The sequence below is a fragment of the Rhineura floridana genome, chromosome 1, assembly GCF_030035675.1.
Source record: "Rhineura floridana isolate rRhiFlo1 chromosome 1, rRhiFlo1.hap2, whole genome shotgun sequence".
Taxonomy (NCBI): domain Eukaryota; kingdom Metazoa; phylum Chordata; class Lepidosauria; order Squamata; family Rhineuridae; genus Rhineura; species Rhineura floridana.
In genome coordinates this window covers 242,874,819-242,897,706 of record NC_084480.1, presented here as the reverse complement: position 1 = coordinate 242,897,706, position 22,888 = coordinate 242,874,819, and the positions used below count along the sequence as shown (strand labels likewise).

General features: G+C 42.3%; 1 protein-coding gene across 4 annotated transcripts in view; it reads left to right on the top strand.

The window, feature by feature from the left end:
* The window catches only part of SMCHD1 (structural maintenance of chromosomes flexible hinge domain containing 1), a 238,696-nt gene that overhangs the window by 186,791 nt on the left and 29,017 nt on the right, over positions 1 to 22,888 (top strand). For 3 of the 4 annotated variants that reach the window (XM_061596291.1, XM_061596308.1, XM_061596316.1), the window contains 8 exons: positions 1,084 to 1,215; positions 3,417 to 3,569; positions 4,522 to 4,648; positions 4,803 to 4,931; positions 8,765 to 8,850; positions 19,541 to 19,663; positions 21,048 to 21,238; positions 22,425 to 22,534. In XM_061596291.1, the coding sequence (XP_061452275.1) occupies positions 1,084 to 1,215; positions 3,417 to 3,569; positions 4,522 to 4,648; positions 4,803 to 4,931; positions 8,765 to 8,850; positions 19,541 to 19,663; positions 21,048 to 21,238; positions 22,425 to 22,534 (1,051 nt within the window). The remainder of the gene's footprint in view (positions 1 to 1,083; positions 1,216 to 3,416; positions 3,570 to 4,521; positions 4,649 to 4,802; positions 4,932 to 8,764; positions 8,851 to 19,540; positions 19,664 to 21,047; positions 21,239 to 22,424; positions 22,535 to 22,888) is intronic. The other variant, XM_061596298.1, reaches the window with a different exon arrangement.

Sequence of the window (22,888 nt, the reverse complement as noted above, 5' to 3'; positions counted from 1 at the left end):
ATCTCAAGTAACTTGAATGGCACCTAAAAAGAGGGCTGGGTGGGATACAGGAAGCACATGTGATCTTCCCATTCCCTGCACTGCTCCTTTATGCTGCCTGGGAGCATGCTTGTATTGGTAGAGAAGGGGCTCAGAGAAAAACCAAGTTGTGGAATGCCCTCCCCAAAGAAGCTTGCCTGGCACCTATGTTACAACCTTTACAGATCCAGGTGAAAACATTTAAATTTTCTTAGGCTTTTCAGTTGTAAACACGTTTTTTTTTAGTACTTTGTAGATCTCTTACACTATTTTTTATCTGTTTCTGGATTTCCTTTGGTTTTATTTTGATGCCGTTTTAAATTTCTTAATTTGACTCTCTTATTTATTTTATATATTGTGGTTAAAAAAAAAACTTGCAAAGCCCAGAGAACTTTTTATTATGGGCAGTATAAAAATGTTGCAAATAAATCAAGATAAAAATCTCAGTGGAATTCCTGCATACATAAGCTCAATGCCTGTGCTTGAATAGATTGGGCCCATAGTTTTCAATGAATAAGACAGTTCCTAGTTCAGAAGTATTTAATGTTTTTGCTTTACCACTATCATATGGAACAGTGACTAAGAGATAATTGCACTCCATTCTAGGAAATATATGGGGAACAGCAGCCAATTCTTTTCCATTGCTGTCTTTTAAGCAGCTCCTACTAAAGGTTCACAGGGATGAGCTAATCAGTAGTGTTAATACTTTCTGTGATGCTTGTTTTCCATTGTAGAAAAGCTGCAAAGAATAAGCACAAATCCAGACATGGATATAGTTTAACCCAAATCATACATATTTTTGAAGTGTTTCCACTTCTGTGTGGTCAGGGCCTCCAGTGATACCAGTGTAGAAACTATCCATTGGTTGTCAGTTGCAGGTGTTACAACTACACCATGGGCCCCAGCTACATGGAAGCAGAACATAACAACAAGAATACGTATGAATTGGACTTTAGTCTTCTACAATTAAGGTTGTTTCTATTTCGATTTGTTCTAAAAGACATGTAAGTACTGTTGACCGTCTTTAAGATTGTGAATAAAGTATTGTGATTGTTTTTTCTTAAGATTGTTATTGAAGTGGTGCCTAATGAACCAACACAATTGATCCCAAGAATTTCACCAAATACTCCTGCAGTTTCTAACGATCGGGCTATTGGCAGTCGGACCCTTGTCAAGGACTTGTCTCTCGTTATAACGGTAATCAAGTTGAATTGCATGTAATATAAGTGACTTAAAATGGGGTGGGTTTCACCTTTTTCAAAAGTACTTTTAAGCTAGATAAAATAGGTATTGGTTCTCTTGAAAGCAGGTATTTGCAATTTTACAATCAGTATTTTGAAAGAAATTGATTTAAAAGTCATCTCATTATTTGCCTTTTTTTAAAAAAAAAGAATTGCTAAGCATGTAAGGTATGCTACTGTAAATCAAAAGGGGAAACTTTTCCAGGCCAAGACCATTCCCTCATGGTCAACTTTCCAGGAGCCACATTCCAGTGATAGCTAAAACGAGAGACAAAAATGGGCAGAGAAACAGATATGATTGTACAGTATGGTACATTCCAGCCATACAGAAGTCAGAGGTTCCTACACACACACACACACCTCTTCATCTTTCATCCAGGCAAACAAGAGGCATTATCACAGTTTAAGGACTCATTTCAGCCAGGCAAAAAGCACTCAAGACTACAGAGCAGGACTGGTGAGGGGTGTAGCCTTGGAGAGTCTCAGGGGCCAATGGGAGAGGCTTGGAGGACCACAGCTGGCCTCTGGGCCTGAGGTTCCCCACCTCTACTGTAAACTGTTAACTTGTGTTTGATTTACCATTTCCCTTAAGGTTGGCAGCCCGTTATTTGCATTTCGTTTTAGAAGAAAATTCTAATCTCTTCCTGGGTTGTTCCAGCAATAGCTCTTTAAAGATTCTATCAAAATATTGCTGTTAAATCCTAAGGTGGAAGTCTAGTTGTTTGGGCTGTCTTCTATATTTGATTTCTTCCATAGTTTCCCTGTAACAAATGGAAGAAAACCTCCTGCAAAAGAACTGACTACATTTCGTTGATCTCAAAAATTACCATGATAAGGCATGCTGAGAACTCCTAAAAACCTAGGTTTTATTGAAGTCTTGAAAACACAACTATGAGCATGTATTAACCAGCAAATTAAAGTTTACATAGTTCTCTCCCCCTTCCTTCCATCTCAAATTAACTGTAGCATCACTCCCTTTAATTCCCAAATTCATGGGGAGAGTACCATTGCTTATGTAACCAAAATGCAGGAAGGAGATACCTGTAGACTTGGGGGAACCCAAAGGTTTTGAGAAGTACATAATAAGGGAATACAAATTCCCCAAAATAAGGGAATGCAGATTGTGCATTGAGCACTTGCATGCAAGACAGGGGAAAGGAGCATGCAAGGCCATTTAGCTGCTCTCCAGCCCATCTCCTCCTCTCTCTGCACAGCTACTCTTTTCAAAGCTGCCCAGCACCAGACAGCCTCATGCCTGAGAAGAGACAGCTGAGAACCTTTGAAGACATGGATCAGGTAGGCTGTCTAGAGCTGGGCAGCCTCCACTTGAGAAGGGGGAGCTTTGAAGACACAGATCAGGTTAGCTGATAGCTGGCCCAGTCTATGTCTCCATAGGCTTTCAGGCATGGAGTCTGCCCAACATTGGGCAGCCTCCCATCTAACAAGGAAGACCTTTGTATGCACGCAAACACACTGTTTTGTTGCGGGGTCCTGCTTGCATCTACCAATTGTTTAAAAGGCCTTGAAGTGATGCTGTTAAACTGTACATTCCTTATTAATGCCTCCACTTGGAAGCGCATATATGGCAGCTTTTTCTTCTGGCAACTTTTCATAAAGAAATAGCAGTATGGCATATCAATCTGCTCATGGCATGTGGCAACTCAAAAACTAGTTGTTAATGTCCATTTAGTTCAGGTCTGATTACTAAGATATATATGGAGACCATTCCCAGTACTAGATAGCAGTTCTCCATAATGTCAAATACAAAAGATTATATCTATTTAAGTCATACTCAGAGTAGTCTATTGATTTTCATATGTCTATTCTAAATAGATTAGTGTTGAATATCACTCACAGACTTTTGATTATTGCCATATGCGAACAGATAAGCAGCTCTGGACAAATACAACAGGCTTGCCAAAACCATCAAGCCTCCATTTTTCACGTTAAATTGATGAAAATATTGACAAGGGCATGTATACTTTTAAAGGCTTGGGGAGGGGGAGAGTTGGGCACACGTCCAAAAATAGTTCTGGAAACAAACTGAATAAACAAAAAAAAATGTGTATATATGTTCTGTTTGGTCCCAATCTCAAAATATTTGTACTGAGCAAGAGCTACTTTAAGACCTAACTCTGGTATCTTCTTAATTTTAAGGATGAATATCAAAACTGTACTGGAAATGATTTGGATGGAAAAATCATAACTAAAATTAAAAGTTCAATTGATCGAGATAAAGATATCCCACTGTTTCAGGGTAAAACAAGTACAGTTGAGTTTCCATTTCACAGAGGAATTGTTGAAATTGAGGTGAGTCTTTTCAAAATAATTTATAAGTAATATTTCTGAAATGGAAATCAACAATGTATTTGCACTTGTATCACATTTATTTATATTATTTATTTAGCTTTTCCTATGTTTTAGGAAACTTTAGATACTAACAGGCAAGAGTCAGACAAAATAGGTACATTTACAACACAGTGCTATATATATCAACCAAAAGTAAGTCCCACTCAGTTGAATGGGGTTTATTCACAGGAAGAGGGTATTCTCCAGTGGGCACCAGGACACCCCCAATTGTCTTGGATTGCAGCTTTACATTCTGCTGATTGCAATGGAAGAATTAAGACATTCTGTTGATTACAGTGGAAGAATTAAGACCATTAAGCTTATTGAAATCAGTGGTTCATATTGGTTGGCTAGATCATGCTCAGTATTTGCAAACTAGCATCCTTCATATTGTTACTGCACATGAATGAGAATTGCATTCTTTCTTTTTTAATGAAAAGCTCTAATCCCTTGGGATCTGCTGTCTGCTTCCATGGTAATAGCGGTAACTTTAACTCCACATTGGGAGTTGAATGTTTTCTTGATCACATATTATTCATTTCGGTTCTCTGAATATTGCCTTTGTACTATTTTTAAGTATAGAATAAAAAATGAGATATTACCAAGAGAACGTATGAGGTGTATTTAATTTCTAGATTTTGTTTTTAAATATGTTTACTGAAGATATATTTAAAACTTGTCATTGCTTAGAAAGGTGAAGCTGCTTTTTTGTATCTCACATTGCAAGGTGAGTTAGATCAATAGTAAGTAATATTTTAAGCAGAAGGTAATGCTTTACAGATTAAAAAGTTACGTTAGTAAATGCCAGTATCAGTATAGAATGAAGATATAGCTAAACATTTTTTGTACAAGTATTTTTTATATAAAGCATTCTGAAATAAATGATGCAAGTATATATTTGGTTTTCCTTCAGGATCTTGTGCTGGCAGAAAATAGTCCAGGAAGAGATAGTACTGAATATATTCTTGTATTTGAGCCAGTCATACCAACTTTGAAAAGATGTTTGGAACCTTATTGTCTGTCTTTTATGTTTTACAATGGTGAGTTGCAATGTTTCTAATTTTCATATTCTAAAATTGTGTCTGTTTTTGCCTTCTTTTAATTATCAATGCATTATTTCATTTTTTACATTTCTGATATTTTGGGGAAAGACTGCAGGTGAATAGACTAAATTGCATTATTTTTTCTCTTTAGGTTATAAGAGACAACAGAAGATGGCAACTCTTACAAAAGAGAGAGACCGCCTCTCTCAGTCAATAACTGCATACAGAAATTTGTTTGACACTAATAATCAACTTCTAGCTGAAATAAAGTGTAAGTCATGTAAGAATACTATTTTCATTTTAATGTATTTTTTTCATTGTTAAACAGGAGTGGCTAATGTGTCACACTCCAGTTGTTGCTGAACCACAGCTTCCATTGGTCCCAGCTAGGATGACCAATGTTAAAGGAGCAGCAACATAATTAAACTATGGAATTCACTCCCACAAGAGGCAGTGATGGCCACTAACCTGAATGGCTTTAAAAGATGATTAGACATTCATTGAGGGTAAGGCTGTCAGTGGATACTAGCCATGATGGTTGTGCTATGCCTCAACTCTCCAAGACGGTATGCTTCTGAATACAAGTTGCTGGAAACCACAGGAGGGGGAAGTGTTCTTATGCTTAGATCCTGTTTATGGGCTTCCCATAAACATCTGGTTGGCCGTTATGAGAACAGGAAGCTGGACTAGATGGGCTGATGGCCTGATCCAGCAGGCTATTCTTAATTCCTTGTGTTCTTAACATCTGGAGTGCCAGAGGTTAGCAATTTTCACATGTAGGATTTATTTTCATTTCTTCACTGCAAAGTTCTCTTGTATTTTTATATGTACAATTTTTCAATAGTGCTTAAGTATGGTTTTGCACTACCCAAATTAGAATTAGTGCAGATCCCAAAGTCTTTATGAATAAACCTCTCTTTTTTTCATGTGGTTTTAATGTACATGTCTCAAACTGTTTGCTGCAACTTCTTGGGAACAGTTTCAGTTGATGCGGCCTGATGACGTGGACAAAGTGCTTGCAGTGATGCAGCCAGCAACGTGTCCTCTCAACCTTTGCCCTTCTTGACTTATTAAAACTTGCCAACGGGTTTTGACTGAGTGGATCCACACTGTGGTCAACACATTATTGCGGAAGGGAGTGGTTCCAGCCACCCTGAAAGAGGCGGTGACCTGACTGCTCCTGAAAAAGCCCACCCTGGACCCATTAATTTGCAAAAACTACTGCCGAGTCGCAAATATATTAGGGAAGATGCTAAAGAGGGTTGTGGCACAGCAATTACAAGTACTCTTGGATGAAACAGATTATCTTGACCCATCCCAGTCTGAGTTCAGGCCTGGTTATGGGACTGAATCAGCCTTGGTCGCCCTGATGGATGACCTTTATTGGGAGAAGGACAGGGGGAGTGCGACCCTGTTATTCTTCCTTGATCTCTTGGCAGCTTTTGATACCATTGTCCTTGGGATCCTTCTGGGCCGACTTGGTGAGATGGGTATCAGAGACACTGTTTTATAGTTGTTCCAATCCTATATCCAGGGTCGTTTTTAGAGAATAGTGTTGGGTGATTGTCTTTTGGCCCCCTGGCAGTGTGCTGTGGAGTGCCGCAGGGTCCCATCTTGTCCCACATGCTGTTTAGCATCTATACGAAGCCCTTGGGAGCGGTCATCAGGAGATTTGAGGTGAGGTGTCAGCAGTATGCCGACAATACCCAGCTCTATTTCTCTGTAACATCTGAATCAGGAGAGATCATGTAAGCCCTGGACTGGTGCCTGGATTGGGTGGTGGGGTGGATGAGGGCCAATAAACTGACTGAATCCTAGCAAGATGGAGGCGCCGTGGGTTGATGGTTCCTGGGTTCAGATAATTGGTCAGTTGCCTGCTTTGGATGGGGTCATATTCCCTCTGAAAGAGCAGGTTCTTAGTCTGGGGGTGCTCCTGGATCCATCTTTGTTGCTAGAGGCCCAGGTGACCTCAGTATCTAGGAGTGCCTTTTACCAGCTTCGGCTGGTAAGACAGCTGCAGCCAGTTCTGGACTGGGATAGCCTGATCACTTTTGTCCATGCATTGGTAACCTCCAGACTGGATTACTGTAATGCACTCTATGTGGGGCTACCCTTGAGGTTGGTCTGGAAGCTGCAGATGGTGCAAAATGCAGTGGCAAGACTGCTCACTAGGGCAGGGTATTGCCAACATGTTACCACACTTCTGAAAGAATTGCACTGGCTACCTATTAAGTACTGGGCTAAGTTCAAGGTTCTAGTTGTGGTGTACAAAGCCCTGTACAGCTTGGGACCAGGATACCTGAAAGACCATCTTATCCCTTATATATCCAGTCGGTCATTGCGCTCTGCAGATACCATCTCCCGCAGATACCATCTTATCAGGAGGTCTGTTCCACACAACATAGGAAGTGGACCTTCAGTGTTGTGGCACCTACCCTTTGGAATTCCCTCCCCTTAAATATTAAACAGGCACCATCTCTGTTATCTTTTCGGCAACTACTGAAGACCCTCCTCTTTCAACAAGCCTTTTAAGTAGAGACCTTATCACAGTCTGCATCTGTGTTGGAATTGCTTTTTAATATGTTTTAACCCTTTTTTCAAATATGTTTTTAAGCTTTTTTAAAAAGAATGTTTTTAAAGTTGTTTTGTTTTAACATATTTTAAAGTCTGTTTTTATGTTGTATTAAAGTATTTTTAGTGCTTTTGTTTGCTGCCCTGGGCTCCTGCTAGGAGGAAGGGTGGGATAAGTCTGATAAATAAAAATAATAAATGAACTGAGTGGAGTGCTTATTTAGTTATCTAATGTTGTACTACTAGGCCAGGGATGGGCAACCTTTTTGGCCCAGCAGACCAGATATCTCCCCTCCACCCCATGGGCCAACTTTGACAGGTGGGTGGGACCATCTAACATCATAATGACATTAGGTCATTGACACTTGTCAAAATTGGCCTGCATGGGTGGGAGGAAATAGTTGAAAGTGCTTGTTCAGCCCTGTGTGCAGAGTTTCCAAAACACCTGACGACCAGTTGATTGTTAGGTGTTTTGGAGGTTCTGCACATAGGGCTGAACAATCTTTGCAAGCTCTGTGCTTGGCCTGATCACAGTGTTTGCGAAGTGATTTACGCAGCACTTCCAAAGCACCCAACATCTGCAAAGACCCCTTGCATAGTGTTCCCAATCAGCAGTGCCTGCAAAGCTCCTTTTGTCCAAGCCACACTATCTGCCACACATTATTTATTTATTTTATTTATTATTAAATTTATATCCCACCCTTCCTTCTAGAAGAAGCCTGATGTCAGGTGTAGCGTGGGTGGATTTGCCCAAAAGGGCCTGGTAGGTTAAACGGGGAGATATGGTGGCCCAAATTTGTCTCATGGGCTGGAGGTTCCCCACCCCTGTACTAGGCATTGATACTCATTACTCTGGGTATTCAAGTGATTACTCAGAGGTACTTTGCTCTTGCCATGCTTGTGGTGCTGCTATGCTGCCAAGAAACAAGCCAAAGTCTAGCCTTTTTGTTGTCTGAATCTGGGCTCTTGGTTTTTTTGTCTACTTCCTCTTGTGCTTTGTTTGGAGACAGAGGCCCAGTTCAGATGATGCAGCGAATGAAGCTATGACTTATTTCCTGGAAGTGCAATAGGAGCAAGGCAGGAGCAAAGTGTCCCCAGTTTCAGCATTATGCACCAGCATGCTGCTTGTTCACATTAAACCATAAGTTATTTTAACTATGTGACATGTGAGCCAGGCATAGTGTGCCAACAGCTGCCTTGATGACTGTAGCTACAATCACAGAGATCATTGTGATTGCTCACTGTGTATTGCTAACCTTTTTGTGGTCACGTATTCCTATACACAATCCTATGTAGAAATTCAGCAGTGTGAATTGACCCCAGAATCATTTGATGGTTCTTCTCTGAACGTGTAAACTGTCTCCACTGAAAGTATTAAGTTTGAAATGGTAATAAAAGTTTTGTCTGGGTTGCTCCGAAGTAGTTTTTTTATATATGTGAGTCATCAGTTGATGTTGGTTTCATTTAGTGATGAATATACTGTGTGAACTCAGTCTCAGTACAACCTTAATTAATTTTTACTAATTCAATACATTGTTTCAGGTCAAGCTCAGCAAGATGAAATAAAAGAATGCCAACTGAAGAATGAACTAAAAAGACTTCAGATTGATGTACCTCAGAATAACGCTGTATGGCCTTTTTCAGTTCCTTTCATTTTTAACCATCAACATATCTAACAAAATTCTCATGAGAACAAATAAAGTATGGTTACAACACAGACTTTGACAAAAGTATCTAGAGCATGCATGTCTTAGCCTCATGCCTAGATAAGTGATCTTACACATTTCTTGCAGTGTTTAGAAGCAAGACTTGGTTCATTAATTTGTTCCTAGAAAAGGCTTCTTTTTTCAAGACTGTTAAAGCTATTTTTAAAACTTTCCCAAGCCCCCATTTTCTATCTTCTGCAATCCTTATCAACCTTACACAGTGACATCATGGTCTCCCTTTTACTCCCTTTCACTAAAACCCTTTTTGTAAGAAACTAGCTACATGGTGATTACTTGGTGTCACCTTTTGGATTGGGCATTAATACATATTATCACAATTTGTAAGAATATTTTGTGGTAACATGGAGATACAATAAGTATTGGGAACTGAGCCATATTTTACCCAATGGCTGCCCGCATGGAGAAGCCACATCCACATGGAGCCACATACAACCCATGTACATTCTCCTGTGCATAGAAAGATGATATCAGGTGGGTAGGTAGCTCCACCTAGCAGTTGAAAGCAGAAGAGCACTGTTGATTTTTGCAGGAACTTCCTGTTCTGTGTAGCTCCCACCCCAGTTCTCTTCTGCCCTCACACACAACCTTTGATCGCACTCTGCTCTGTTCAGGCGTGTATATTTATCTCATGTATTTGTATTATATCTTACTGTGTTTTCCTCCTTCGTAGCTTACTTTTCTCCTCCCTGTTTTAAAAAAAAAAGTTTTTTCCTTTCCCCCCGGAGCTCTTCTGCAGCACGAGGCTGATGCAGCATTTGGCAGAAAGGTTCTCCAGAAGGTAGTATGTGAGCAGAGGAAACTCTTCCTGTTTTGGCATACTGCCCTGCTACATTCTGTCTACAGAATGTCCTCCAAACTAATCTGGAACAAAATAGAAATTGGTACTTACCATGAATTTCCATTTGCAGATTAGGTTAGACATTCTCCCCACCTTTCTTTCCTCTGTTCTGCCCTCTGGAGTGAGGGTGTAGGGATTAGGGCTTCTACCTGCATCCTACATACACTGTGTTTAGTATTTTGTGTTCTGCTGTTTATGCTTTCCATATCTCCTGGTTTGTTGTTCTGTTCTGGCTGTTCTATCTTAGTGTGTGTTTGCATGGTATTGGGGTTGAGGAGCTGTTCTCTGCTCTGCCATTTCATTGTGGAGAGCAGGATGACTCCTCCCCCTGGAAGAGGAAGCAAAAGACTCTAAAGACCCTGCCTATCACTTCCAGAGGGAGGTGTCGTCCTGTCTACAGAACGTCCTCCAACCTAATCTGCAAATACAAATTCATGGTAAGTACCAATTTTGATTTTTTTCCATTGGTGTCCCTCCACAGATCCAGTGGAGTTTTCTGTCAGTGGAACAGTGATTAAGGAGGCTGTAGGGAGGAAGGGGAATCACTGAAGATAACCTTTTTCTCTTGTGAACATCAGAGGTCTCCAAGATGTGTTGTGCTCCCTGCCCTGCAGCTCCTCCCTTCCTGTTGAGGCTCAGTCTGTTTCCTATCTTAGCTCAGAGCACATCCTCCTGTGGTCTTTCCCTATCTCCTCACTGAGTTTGTTTGTATTGTTCTTACTCTATTTTAACACATTTTCCTCCTCCCTTACCCCTCTTTTTTCTGCTTTCTTGTTCTCTTATTGTCTCCTCTGTTTTAAAAAAACAAACATTTTTTTCCGCAGACTCTCCCCTCTTCTCCTCTGCTCTGTCTGCCTCAGGAAGCAGAGGAAGAGAGACTCTTTTCTTATACAACGGGGAAGCCTGATTCTCAGTAGTGCTTTATTGAAAAAGAGGAATAGCAGTGCTCAGTGGTAGTCGTAGCAAGACCCCTAGCGGAAAGCACTCAGGCAGCTGCCATTGTGAAGCTTCCTTCATGGCCACCATTTTCTTCCTTAGAAGATCCAGGCAAAGGTCCTTCCTCACAGGCCCTTACTTCCAACGCTTTGGAAGGCAGAGTACCTGAGGTCTTGCCACGCAGTCTCAATCCTGTATAGGCACTCAGTGCTCAAATGACTGCAGAGGCAGATCAGAGCAGGGTATTAGCAGTAGCCCGGGTAGGAGCAATTCAAACAATGTTGGTCCCTGCACCATTCCTGCCTCTGGCATGGCAAACACACGGATCTCCATTGCTCCAAAAAGGGAGAGAAAGGGAGTGTGACGCCCTTCCCTGGCTCTCCCTGTCAGGTTCCTACCTGCTCGTGGTTACTGCCTGTCACTAGGCACCACCAGGGACTCCACCAGTCCGGACTGTCCTTTTTTATGGTTTCTCTCCCCGCTCTAGCACAGATCTCAACAGATCCCCCTGCTAGGCAGCACCACCAGTCACGTCCTATAACCAGTATTCCCAGAGACTCTGCCTGAGTCTCTCTATCAGGTTACCTCTGTGACTGAGTGCTTAAGCTGTCCCACTCCCTTTCTCTCTGGTTTGCTCTGAATACTTGTGGTGTTATATTCTCCCCTTCACCGCTGCCACCATTTGTTTCCCTTCAGCCTTGGTATTTACCTTACCCTCCCTTCTGGTCTGTGAAACCCCAGCCAAGGATCAGGCCTTTGGTAAACCAAATATATTTATTAAATAACAAAGATAACAAGATTTCTTTATAAAGGCACTTAAGCATATGGTTTCATCTATTCCTGAGGTACTGGTCTTAGTATTAATCCGAACTCCACACTCTCCTCACATCCACCAACTCTCCACACAATCTCCTCTCACAAACCCACCAAAACAACCCACTAACATCCACCGTCCACCCAGATTCAACTGTCATCCTTCCATTTATACTCTCCAGCCATCCAAACATTCAGCCAATCATCCAGCATTCTACTGTCCATTCACTCCCCCCTCCTCTTTCACTCCACTTACCATGTATCTTCTATTCAAACAGCACTTACCATATATACACTAATACAGGAACATCACAGGGAGCTCCTCTCATCTAATGATGATTGCACCATTATGGGTGAGAGAAACCCCTTCCCCGCCTAGTGCAGCTCTCTTCCACTGTCCTAAGAGCATTCTCTGACAGGATTCCTCCCTCTCAGTTGCTCCATTGAACAAGCCTTTAGCTGAGGTCTTGCAAGCCTTTCCTTTCCCCCCTCCTCTTTTCCCTGCTCAGCAGCCTAATTTGCCTCAACAAACTGATTTGCCTCAGCAGTTCAGTTGCCTCAGCAGTCTGTTTTGCTTCAGCAGGCCCTGCTACCACAGCAGTATTATTTTCCAAATTTCCTACAGGCTGATTGCAGCAAGTACAGCAGACTTTATTGACTAGTATGTCCTCTGGGCTGGACAGGGCTCATATACCTAAAAGACCTAATACTGATTCTGCTGTGGCTGCTACAGGCAATGCTCCAGCCCCAGCACTTGCCAAAAGTCTGATAGGAGAAGGACATCGCTTAAGGGGGCATTCTCCCACTCTACTTCAGTGGCAAGGATTAAGAGGTATTTCCAATACTTCTGACTTATCAGGGCATTCAGCTATTGGTCAGCAGTTAGACACTGTCAGCAATCCAGACCTTGAAAAGGTGAGTGGAATGGTGACTCAGACCTTGATGAGGTAATTTCCACAAGACTGTTCCTCACTTCTCACTTCTTCACCTCTGTTTTTTTTAAGTGCTGGCTGTGTTAGATAAATGCTGATCCTCAAAAGCAAAAGGAATCTTCAAGGTATATTCTCCTTCCTGTCTCATTGAAAGCAATGGTACAGTCTGAATGGTGTTCTCCATTCCAACATAAAAAGGCATTAACTATGCTAGCAAGTTTTATCTTCTAGAGCCTGAGTTTATGAATCTGCTTAGGACTCCTGCTATGGACAGTCGCATTGTACAGTTGATATCTCAAGTGCTGCTTCCCCAAGACAGGGATGCCCAACTCAAGGACCCGACTGAACAGAGGTCAGATCTGGCATTAGAGTGGTGTCATGAGGCCATTGCATTATCTGTTCGTGCTTCTGTGTTTGGTAGAGCAACCTTGTTATGGATTGATGACCTGCTTAATAACCCTGAACCAGATCTTGTTAGAATGAGGAAGACTCTTTTGAAAATATCCCGTGCCATTACCTTCATGGGTGATTGCTCCATGGAGTCTGTGCAATTTTCTTGCCGTGCTATGGCTGCCAAGGTAATCGCTAATAGACATCTGAGGCTAACACACTGGGATGTAGTTGCATCTTTAAGGGCCAACCTAGTTTCTGTTGCCTTTCCTGGAGCTAAACTCTTTGGTGAAGCAGAACTGGATGATGTTCTGGTTGACACCAAAGATAAAAGGAACTCAGTGCCATCTTAGAGGAAAGACAACTGCTGTTACCCCAGACGCTCTTTCATATCCTCTGATTACTTTCAGAGCTGTCAGTCTTCCAATCACAGCTGAGATTTCAGAAGTGGTTGCCCTTCCTTGAATTCCCCATGTTTCCGTAAGAGCTCTCAAGCTGCAAATCCCACCTGAGGTCCTCCCATCCAACCTCACCAGGGACAATGGCAATTGTTTTGACTGCTTTGTCCTGCCTCCGGTGAGAGGGAGGCTGACACAGTTCCTCCCCCGGTGGCAAGCTTCAACCAAGGACAGATGGGTGCTTCATATAATCTCACAAGGTTACAAGATTCAATTGCAAGTGTATCTACCCGCCAGGTTCCTTCCTTCTCCAGTCTCCAGATCTCCGCTGGAACATCAGGCTGTAAAGCAGGAGATTCAACACCTATTGGACATCAGAGCCATAGAAGCTGTGCCTCCAGACGAAACTTACTCAGGGCTATACTCAGTACAGTAGTGCCCTGCTTTTCGGCGTTCCGCTAATATGGCAGCACCAGCAGGGTGATCAACTGTAGCATGGGGAGCTCCAGCTGCCGTGCTCCAGCTGACAGCGATCATCTGTAGCGCACAGGGAGCTCCAGCTGCCGCACTACAGCTGACAGCGTGCTACAGCTGATCGTTGTCAGCTGTAGCGTGGCGGCTGGAGCTCCCCACGCTGCAGCTATATTGCCTGGTGTGTGTTTCTAAGTGTGTATTATATAATATAGTAGGGCCCCACTTTCTGACGGTTTTCACTTTTCGGTGGGGGGCTGGAACATAACCCGCCATATGAGTGGGGCCCTACTGTATTCATTTTGGTGCGGAAGAGGGACAGATCTTGGCACACAGTACTCAATCTCAGATTCCTCAGTCAATTTGTAGTCTACAAAAAAATTACAGATGGAATCCCTTTTGACTATTCGGGAAGCACTTCAACTACTGGACTTCATGGGCTCCATAGACCTCAAGGAGGTCTACTTACATATTCCAACCCTACCAGCTCACCAGCACCTTCTCCGCTTTGTTATGACAACAACCATTATCAATATTGGGCATTCCCTTTTAGCCTTTCCTAAGTGCCCTGAGTATTTATAAAGGTGATAGTGACCCTTGTAGCAACACTTCATCTTCAAGGAATACACATACATCCCTACCTGGACGATCTCCTGATCCGTTCAGCAAATTCACCCAGGCTCAGGAGGACATCCACGTGACCCTAAGACTCCTAAAGGACCATGGCTTCTTAATAAACAAGCAGAAAAGCCATCTGACTCCATCCCGTCAGCTACAGCATCTTAGGGCTTGGCTACTAAGGCAGGATGCATGTCTCCTCAGAAGGAGTTCAGAAGAGCTTAACCCTGCTTTCTCCCCTTCTGAGGTCCCACTCAGTAGATGTGCTGGTCCTAGCCCAACTGCTTGGGATGATGAGCTCAGCAATAGGTCTCACGCTATGGGCTCATGTTCTTGTAAGACCCCTGCAATGGTTTCTGCTGAAGTTTCATGAAGACATAGCCTCCAGTCATCATCAACACATCATTCTATCCAGGGCAGTGAAAGAGTCCATCAGATGGTAGTCCATGGGACATCACCAAAGGAAAGAAATCTCACTTCAAGATCCTCCATGATAGTCATCACAACAGATGTTAGCCAGATAGGATGGGGAGCCCACTGCTAGGGCCAGTTTGCTCAAAGCCAGTGGCCCAGACAAGTATCAACTGGCTAGAGCTCAGAGGAGCCCACCTGGTCCTTGGCCATGTTTACAACATCATGGATCTCCTGGATGTTCTGATCCACATGGGTGTGTACCAAAGCTCATTTGATTCGCAAAGGGGGCACTCAGTCTCAAGCCAAGGCGTCTTCCATGCTACATTGGGCAGAAACCCATTTGTCATCCATCAAGGCAGAGTACATACAGGAAAAACAGCACATCAACAGATTGGCTGAGTCAGCTGAGTCTCTTCCCAGGGGAGTGGACCCTGAATCGGGGCGTGTTCCTGATGCTGCAGTGCCGGTTTAGCTGCTTCTCTGTCAACCTGCTCATGTCACACCTCAACCACCAAGTCAACTGCTTCTTTGCAAGATACCCAGACCAAGGGGCAGAACAGGTGGATGCTCTCACAATTTTGTGGCCTAAGGGCCTGCTTTATACATTTCCCCCACCACCACTGATATCCAGAATGCTGAAGAAGATCAAATGGGAAAGGGCCCAGGTAATGCTGGTGGCTTCACACTGCCAAGTCACCATCCCTGGTTTTTGGAACTAGTACATCTCTCCAGATCTCCTCCATTCCATCTTCCATTGCAACAGGACCATCTCCATCAGGGACCCCTTCTGCATCCAAATCACCTACAGTTAGCCGCATGGAGGATGAGTGGCACCAATTGCTGAAGTCTGGCCTATCTTCCTATCTTTCCTTTATTGACTTGAAAACCTTCCACTCTGAAATCCTATCAGGATACCTGGTCCATCTTCTTACATTGGTGCAAGGATCATAACATTGACTCTGTAGTTACCCCCATTGCTGATGTTTTATCCTTCCTACAAGAAGGCCTGGACTTGGGTTTGCACCCTAACACTCTGAGGAGGCAAGCAAGCCTCAGCCCTTTCATCTATTCTGGAAACTACAGCATCAGGTTCCCTGAGTTCACATCCCATGCTAAAACATTTTCTCAAGGGGGCGTCTGCTACAAATCCCCCAACACAGCATCACTTCCCTACTTGGAGCCTCCCTACTGTCTTGACAATGCTCCAAAAACCACCTTTTGAACCTCTTAATTCTGTCTCTCTTCAAATTCTTTCTTTGAAGATAAACTTTTTGGTAGCAGATGGTCCGCAGGGTGTTGGAACTACAAGCTTTGTCAGTGGCCAGAAACTTATGTGTCTTTCACTCAGATAGTGTTGTCTTACATACTAATGCAGCATTTGTTCCAAAGGTTCATTCTGCCTTTCAGCAGCAGCAAGAAATAGTTCTTCCATCTTTCTGTCCTAAACCCTCCCATCCCAAGACATGGCACTCTCTAGATGTTAGGCAGGCCCTGGAAGTATATATTAATCATACAAAGCCATTCCATAAAACTGACACTCTATTTGCATCTTTTCATCCGACCACTCTGGGCAAAAAAGGTTTACTTGTTCCAAACAATCAAGGTGGATTAAAGCCTGTATATCTTGGGCCTACAAAGTGCTTCGCTTGCCTTCTCCCCTGAACATCACAGCACACTTCACCAGATCAGCAGCGACATCTGCAGCGTTCTCCACTAATGCTCCCATATCTGACATCTGTAGGGCGGCAACGTGATCCACACCTTCTACCTTCACAAAGTATTGTGAGTTAGACTTACATACTTCTGCCGAGGCAGCCTTGGATGCAGGGTTTTACAAGTTTTAGTTCCATCTGTATCCGAGGCTATCCCACCCTAATGCCTTAGCTCTTGTACGCCCCATCATGGAGACCTCTGACATTCATGAGAGAAGGAACAGTTGTTCTTACTGTTCAACAGTATTTCTGTCCAAAGGGCTCCAAGACCCACCTTGTTTGGCTACTTGTAAACATCTTTTTTGCCTCAGGGTGTTGGGACAGCACCTGGGGTGCTTTTCCCTTTCTAACTGTTGATCACATGCGTCAGTTGTTACTTAAGTCTTCATAACGTGCTGTTAACCACAGTGTTCCATGTTGTGTTAATGGTTTTTTACTCTCCTGCATTACTTTTTTTCCACTGTTACTAATTTTCCTGAGGATATTGGTTTTCTCTACGCTGTTCCATGAAATGTGACTGAGCCTCAACAGGAAGGGAGGAGCAAAGTCTTCTGTTGAAGTTTAGGTCTCCAAGCTGTAGGGCAGGGAGCACAACCCATCTTGGAGCCCACTGGACATCTATGAAGAAATACTGTTTACAGTAAAAACAACTCTGTTCTTCTGACAGAAGACTCTGCTAAATCAAAGAGCTGTCTGTGAGTGAAGGGGTACCAGTTGGGTCCAATGCAAATTACTTAATAATGCCTCATATACAAATAATATACTTTGGTCACATTTGGATGTAACACTGAGCCATGAAGAATGGTTTGTTTAATCATAATGTGCTTATACTTTGAGCTCTTCCTCTTTGCTCCTCCCTTAGTTGAGCCATAGAGCTGCTAGGTTAACATTACATCCACTGTGGTTTGTTTCCCCAGGGGCTCCTGGAGGTCATTGCTAATCCTCAGGATTGGCTCTGGGGCACTTAGGCAGAGCCATTTAATTGTTTCTCCAGTAAGGAGGGGCACCTCAGCTCCCAGACTGGCTCTGCCTAATGAGCTCAGCTGTCTGGATGAGCTGATACACCTGAGAGCAACTCCACTGGCCTCTTCCCCTTGATTTTTCTCAAGGCTTTTTATTTTGAGACTTCTCTTCCACCTCCTCACCCACATACACTGACATGTCTTAATAAGGGACGAGGGGTTCTCTGAGGGATGGGAAGTTTAAGGGTGGAAAGACTTCATCTGTGGGGCATCCTGCCTGGCTTAAGTAGGCCATCCATAACTTCATTGAACCAATAGTGTGGCAGCAGCAATTTCTCACTGACTAGGCCAGTGTACCAGCTGGCAAGAGGGGCAACACAGTAGCAGAGCAATTCACCAGGGCTGCACAATTGTCTCTCTGCCTCCCGTTCTTCAGGATCAGCAGGGAACTTGGCACTTCATAGATGTTCCCAAGCAAGCATGAGCAAAATATATTTTAAAATGGAAACCTTGAGATCCATAACAAAGTTGATATTGGATAACTTTCCTAAGGCTAAGGGAAATAAATTATCTAAATTACCATGTCTAGATAGGTTGAAGAATTAGCCTCTGCATCCAGGCATTAGGGAAAGTCTCACTAGGGGGTGTCATTAGGCGGATTTCAACTTCAGTAACTTTTAAAAGTGATTTCCTAATTCTAAACATTTGCAAAGCAGCAGTGGTGGGCTTCTGTTCACACATTACTAAGCATTACAAACTTCAGTTGGAAACTAAGAAGATTGATGGTTCTTCCTCTGCATTTGGTTGCAAGGTTCTGCAGAAGCTGGTGTGACAGTAGCACTCTGGTCCTCAGAATGCTCATCCTGGGAGTAATACTGCTCTATTAGGTCCCAAGGATTAGGAATCCCCTCTTGGACTCTTTAGAGAGAACTTAAATTTTCTTACTATGAATTTATGTTTTCAGTCTCTTGGAGGGCATTCAACCCACCCTTTCTTCTGGAATCTATAGCTTCTATCAGCACCATATATGTGAGGGAGGTAGATCAGTATACCTAGCTTTAATTCCCTTCCCATCTTTTTTCTGTTATCTATTCCTAGTTAATGGTGGTTTTGTTTTTCCTTTTGGATGATTCATATGCCGGTTTGCATAGATTTTATTTTTCCTTTAGGCTTGGGATTGACTAGTCACTTGCTCTTCCATTCCAGTGTGGGAGTTGGGGCAGCCCTTCCCCTCTTGGAGAAGCAATTAAATGGCCATGCCTCAGTGCTCCAAGTGGAAGCACCATTCTGGAGATTAGTAATGTCTTCTCAAAAACAAAGAACAAAAAAATGTTAAGAAAATGTCCATTTTCTCTTCAAATAAGCTATGATGTAAAGCCTGGGTTTCCCAATCATGGTTTGTTTGGGAGAGACTAACCACAAGCACTGGTTTACATGTAAGCCAGCCATTCTGTGCTTTGTTTCTCCATTTGACTAAGGAGGGAGCAAAGTAGTACAGTAGGGCCCCGCTCATACAGCGGGTTACGTTCTGGACCCCCGCTGTAAAGCGAAAACTGCTGTAAAGCGGATCCCATTGACTTACATTGACCAAAATGGCGCCCGGCGGCAAAAAACCACCGTAAAAGCGGAACAAGCACTGTAAAGCGGGGCCTTTCTACAATTCACAACCGCTGTATTAGCGGAACGCTGTAAAGCAAAGCACTGTAAAGCGGGGCCCTACTGTATGATTAAACAAACCGTACTTTGTGGCTTGGCATTGCACCCAAAGCCAACCGATGTCTGCATTTTTGGCAGTTAGTGCCAATTAAGGTTTTTCTGGTTGATACTACACATAGTAGTGCTCCCTTTTCAAAACATTAGTATTTTTCTTAGTTGCAATTCCTTTAGCTGGTGAGTGTTGCACCTTTGCAATCAATTTTACCAATGATGAAAAGGGACAAAATTCCAGATTCAGTTGCTGCAGTATTATAATGCCCTCCTTTTAATGCCAGTTTGAATAAGGATTTGTCTAAACCAAAGAAGTCAGTACAGCAAGTTTTAATTTTCTTACAGTTACACAAAACTCTATGTGGTAAATAACAGTGCCATTATTTACCTTTATTTTCAGCTGCAGTATGTTGATTCTCTAATAAAACAGAAGATGTCTGAGTTGGAAGGAATAATGAAACAACCTAGAAGAACATGCACGCTCACAAATTATCCCAAAGTCAATCAAGATGTTTTGGGCAAAGTGAGGTTTTTTCCCCTTAATTCTGTGTAGGATAATCCTGTTTTTTTTATTTATTTTTTAAAAAACTGTAACCAACCAAGATATTGTTGCTTTTAATTATTAACACTTACTATATTGGTTAATTTTACTATATAAACTGTGTCCCAGACCTTTAAAATCCACTCTTCTGATGCTGGGGTTCTTTTTTTCCACAGTTTTCACAAATTACCATTTGTGCCACTGTCAAAAGGTGTTGTGTCATTTATCTATCTTCAGATAGGACTAGGTATTTACATAGCCAAATAATACTATTGATGAAACTAACGGTAGATTATATCTCATTATTATTTCAATTTTGTTTAGTGTGCTGTCCAAAAACTTATTATTTTAGGGCAAGACCAAAAAATGTGACCCATGTCCTTTTGTAATATTACCAGTTTTAGACAACTGTAATAGATGTCTGTCTATATAAGAGAAGGGATGGGCAAATGTGAATAAAACTGTTGTCTCAGGCACCCAGTAATACTTCCTTAAGTGCCTCTGTTGTGTCACACTGATTAATAATCCATGGACTACTGTGTCTTTGTGCACAACTATTCCCATGTACAGCAGAGATGAGAAACCTTTTTGGCTCCACAGGCCAGATCCTTCTCAGGATAAGCCTTGTGGGTGAAATTTGACAGGTGGGCGAGGCCATTCACCTGTCAGTCATGTGACATAAGACACCATGTGATTGACACTTGGACTGAATTTTTCCCATCATGTGTCTCATACACACAAGGAAGAGAAGCAAGTCTTCATTTAAACATTTAATTTAATTTAATTTTAAAATGCAGGTTTACTTCTGCTGCTTACCACAGCGGCAGTGGCAAGACCCCACCCCACACTTTGACACCACTGCTGCTGCTCCAGCAGCAGTGGTGGTAGCAGGGAGTGGATGGAATAAAGGGGAGAAAGAATTCTTCCATTCATCCTGTTCTGCCACCACTATTATTCTCTTGTTTACTCAGCAGTGACAGTGGGAAGGGGGTGAAGGAAATGGAGGATTATTTCTGTTGGGCAGTTGGGAGTGCACTTTGTTCTGGCAAAGGAACAATCAGGAGCCCACTCAAAAATGGTGTCGGGCCAAATGGGGAGGCCAGGGGGGCTGTGGTTGGACCACGAGCCAGAGGTTCCCCACCACTGGTGTACAGCTTCTTGTGTGTTTGTAACAAAAAATCTTCAAGGGGAAATAACTGTGATTTTCTATAGACTAGAGGCCTAACAAAGATAGCTATTCCTAACTAGGGGAGATGGCTTAATCTTGTTCCTAGACTCTCAGGGAAGTTAAATTCTTCTTCCCAATAAACAAAAAACCCCAAAACCCCTGACCCTCTCAAATGTATTGTTTAATTTTTTTTGTCAGATTTCACACTTAGCACAGATTGAAGATAATGAGGCAGCAAAGGTAATCTCTTGGCATTTGGCAAGTGACATGGACTGTGTAGTCACTCTGACAACTGCTGCTGCTCGTCGTATCTTTGATGAAACCCAAGGTCGGCAGCAGGTATTGCCTCTTGATTCTGTTTATAAGAAGAATCTTCCAGACTGGAGTAGGTAGGTTTTGTGTCTTCCTTCCTAAATTAAATAATGTTTGGTTTTTTAGAGTTTTAATATTTTCAGATGGTTTTGTTGATAAATGTATGACATCAACAGCCTTTTCTTTGAGGTGAGGGAGGCAACTAGAAAGGAATAGGTTAAGCCTGAATGTTGCCCAGGAAAGCAAGGAGCATATGATTGTATCTTCATGCTGTATCCAGTCCTATAGGTTCCTCCATAGTTTGTTCCTTGCCTTCATTCATGGTAACTTCTTCACAACCTCTCTTAAAATTCAACATTTTTCCTCTATTTAATTCCTTGGCTATCCTTACTTAATCGACATAAAGACAGTTTCTTCCCGTTTGCTGCCTCTCTTATAAAGAAGCCCAAAAAACGTTTTTCCCCTATCTTCTTTGCTTCCCTTCTCTCTTTCCCCACATAGCTCTGTCAAGCACACATAAATGAGATAAATAATGAAAATAATAAACTATTAGGCTAATGTAAGCAAATAATCCACCGATATCTGGATTTTTGTGGTTAACGTAAACACCACTGAAAAAATCCAGAGTGTTCCTTCTGTATAAGCCCTGCTTAGAAGAATAAATAGGACAAAGACAGTTTGGCATGGATTACATCCATAAGAGCCTGATGGTGATTGTTTGTCATATTAGAATCATTTTTTCTCATGTAGTTCTGGTTCATATGTTTTTACATTGTAATCCCAATCGCTCATGGAAACGCCGACATCCAGCAGCAGAATGTCCAAATGCTTACTAAGGCTAAACCCACATACCTGGGAATAAGCCCCATTGAATTTAATAGGACTTACTTCTGAGTAAACATGGCTAGGATTGTGCTGCAAATATTGTTTATGGCTTCATTCTTAGCTCAGGAAGGGTCATATCCAATGGTTATCTGAGCAGAAGGGAGCTTCCATAACTAATCTTTTTCTTTCATTTCTTCCTTCCGCAGTTCATTGCTGGAGCAAGGAAACTTCTCTGCCCAATTTTGGGCACTTCCCCCATATGACACAGTCCCCACTGTTCATCCCCCCCCCCAAGAGTTTGGGAGATACTGTGGGCTGGACAAGGAACGGAAGAGAAAATGTGGTTGCATGAATTGCCTTTCATTCATGTAGCCAAAGGCTATAGGGAAACATCTATGGGGAAAGAAAATAATTTTTTTTTACCTTACTTCTTACTAGACCTTTACCTCACTCACAAAATGGAAGAAATTGTTTCAAGCCTGTTGGAAATCCTGTATTTGCCAGGAACTTGCTAACATTTGCAGAACACACGGAGAATTGTCAGACAGGTAAACATCTGGAAACAGTGGAACTTAGAATTGTATTATGCACAAATAAGGAGCAGCAGTTTTGGGAGGTATGAAATCTTGTCATATAAAGAGACAGAAAAATATAATTCAGACAGATAATTTAGAATAAAATTTTGTCTTCAAAAGTTTCTTTGTCTTTGAAAAAGTGTTCAAAAGTGAGAGCTAGAGTAAAATGTGTAATTACAAACTATCATTAACAGAATGGCCAATCATAAACTGAATGATAGAAGACCCACTTGATGCACAATTTTTACCTATCTACTCGGAAGTAAATCTCATTGAGTTCAGTGGGGCTTACTCCCATGTAAGTATGTATAGGATTGCAGTGTAAGG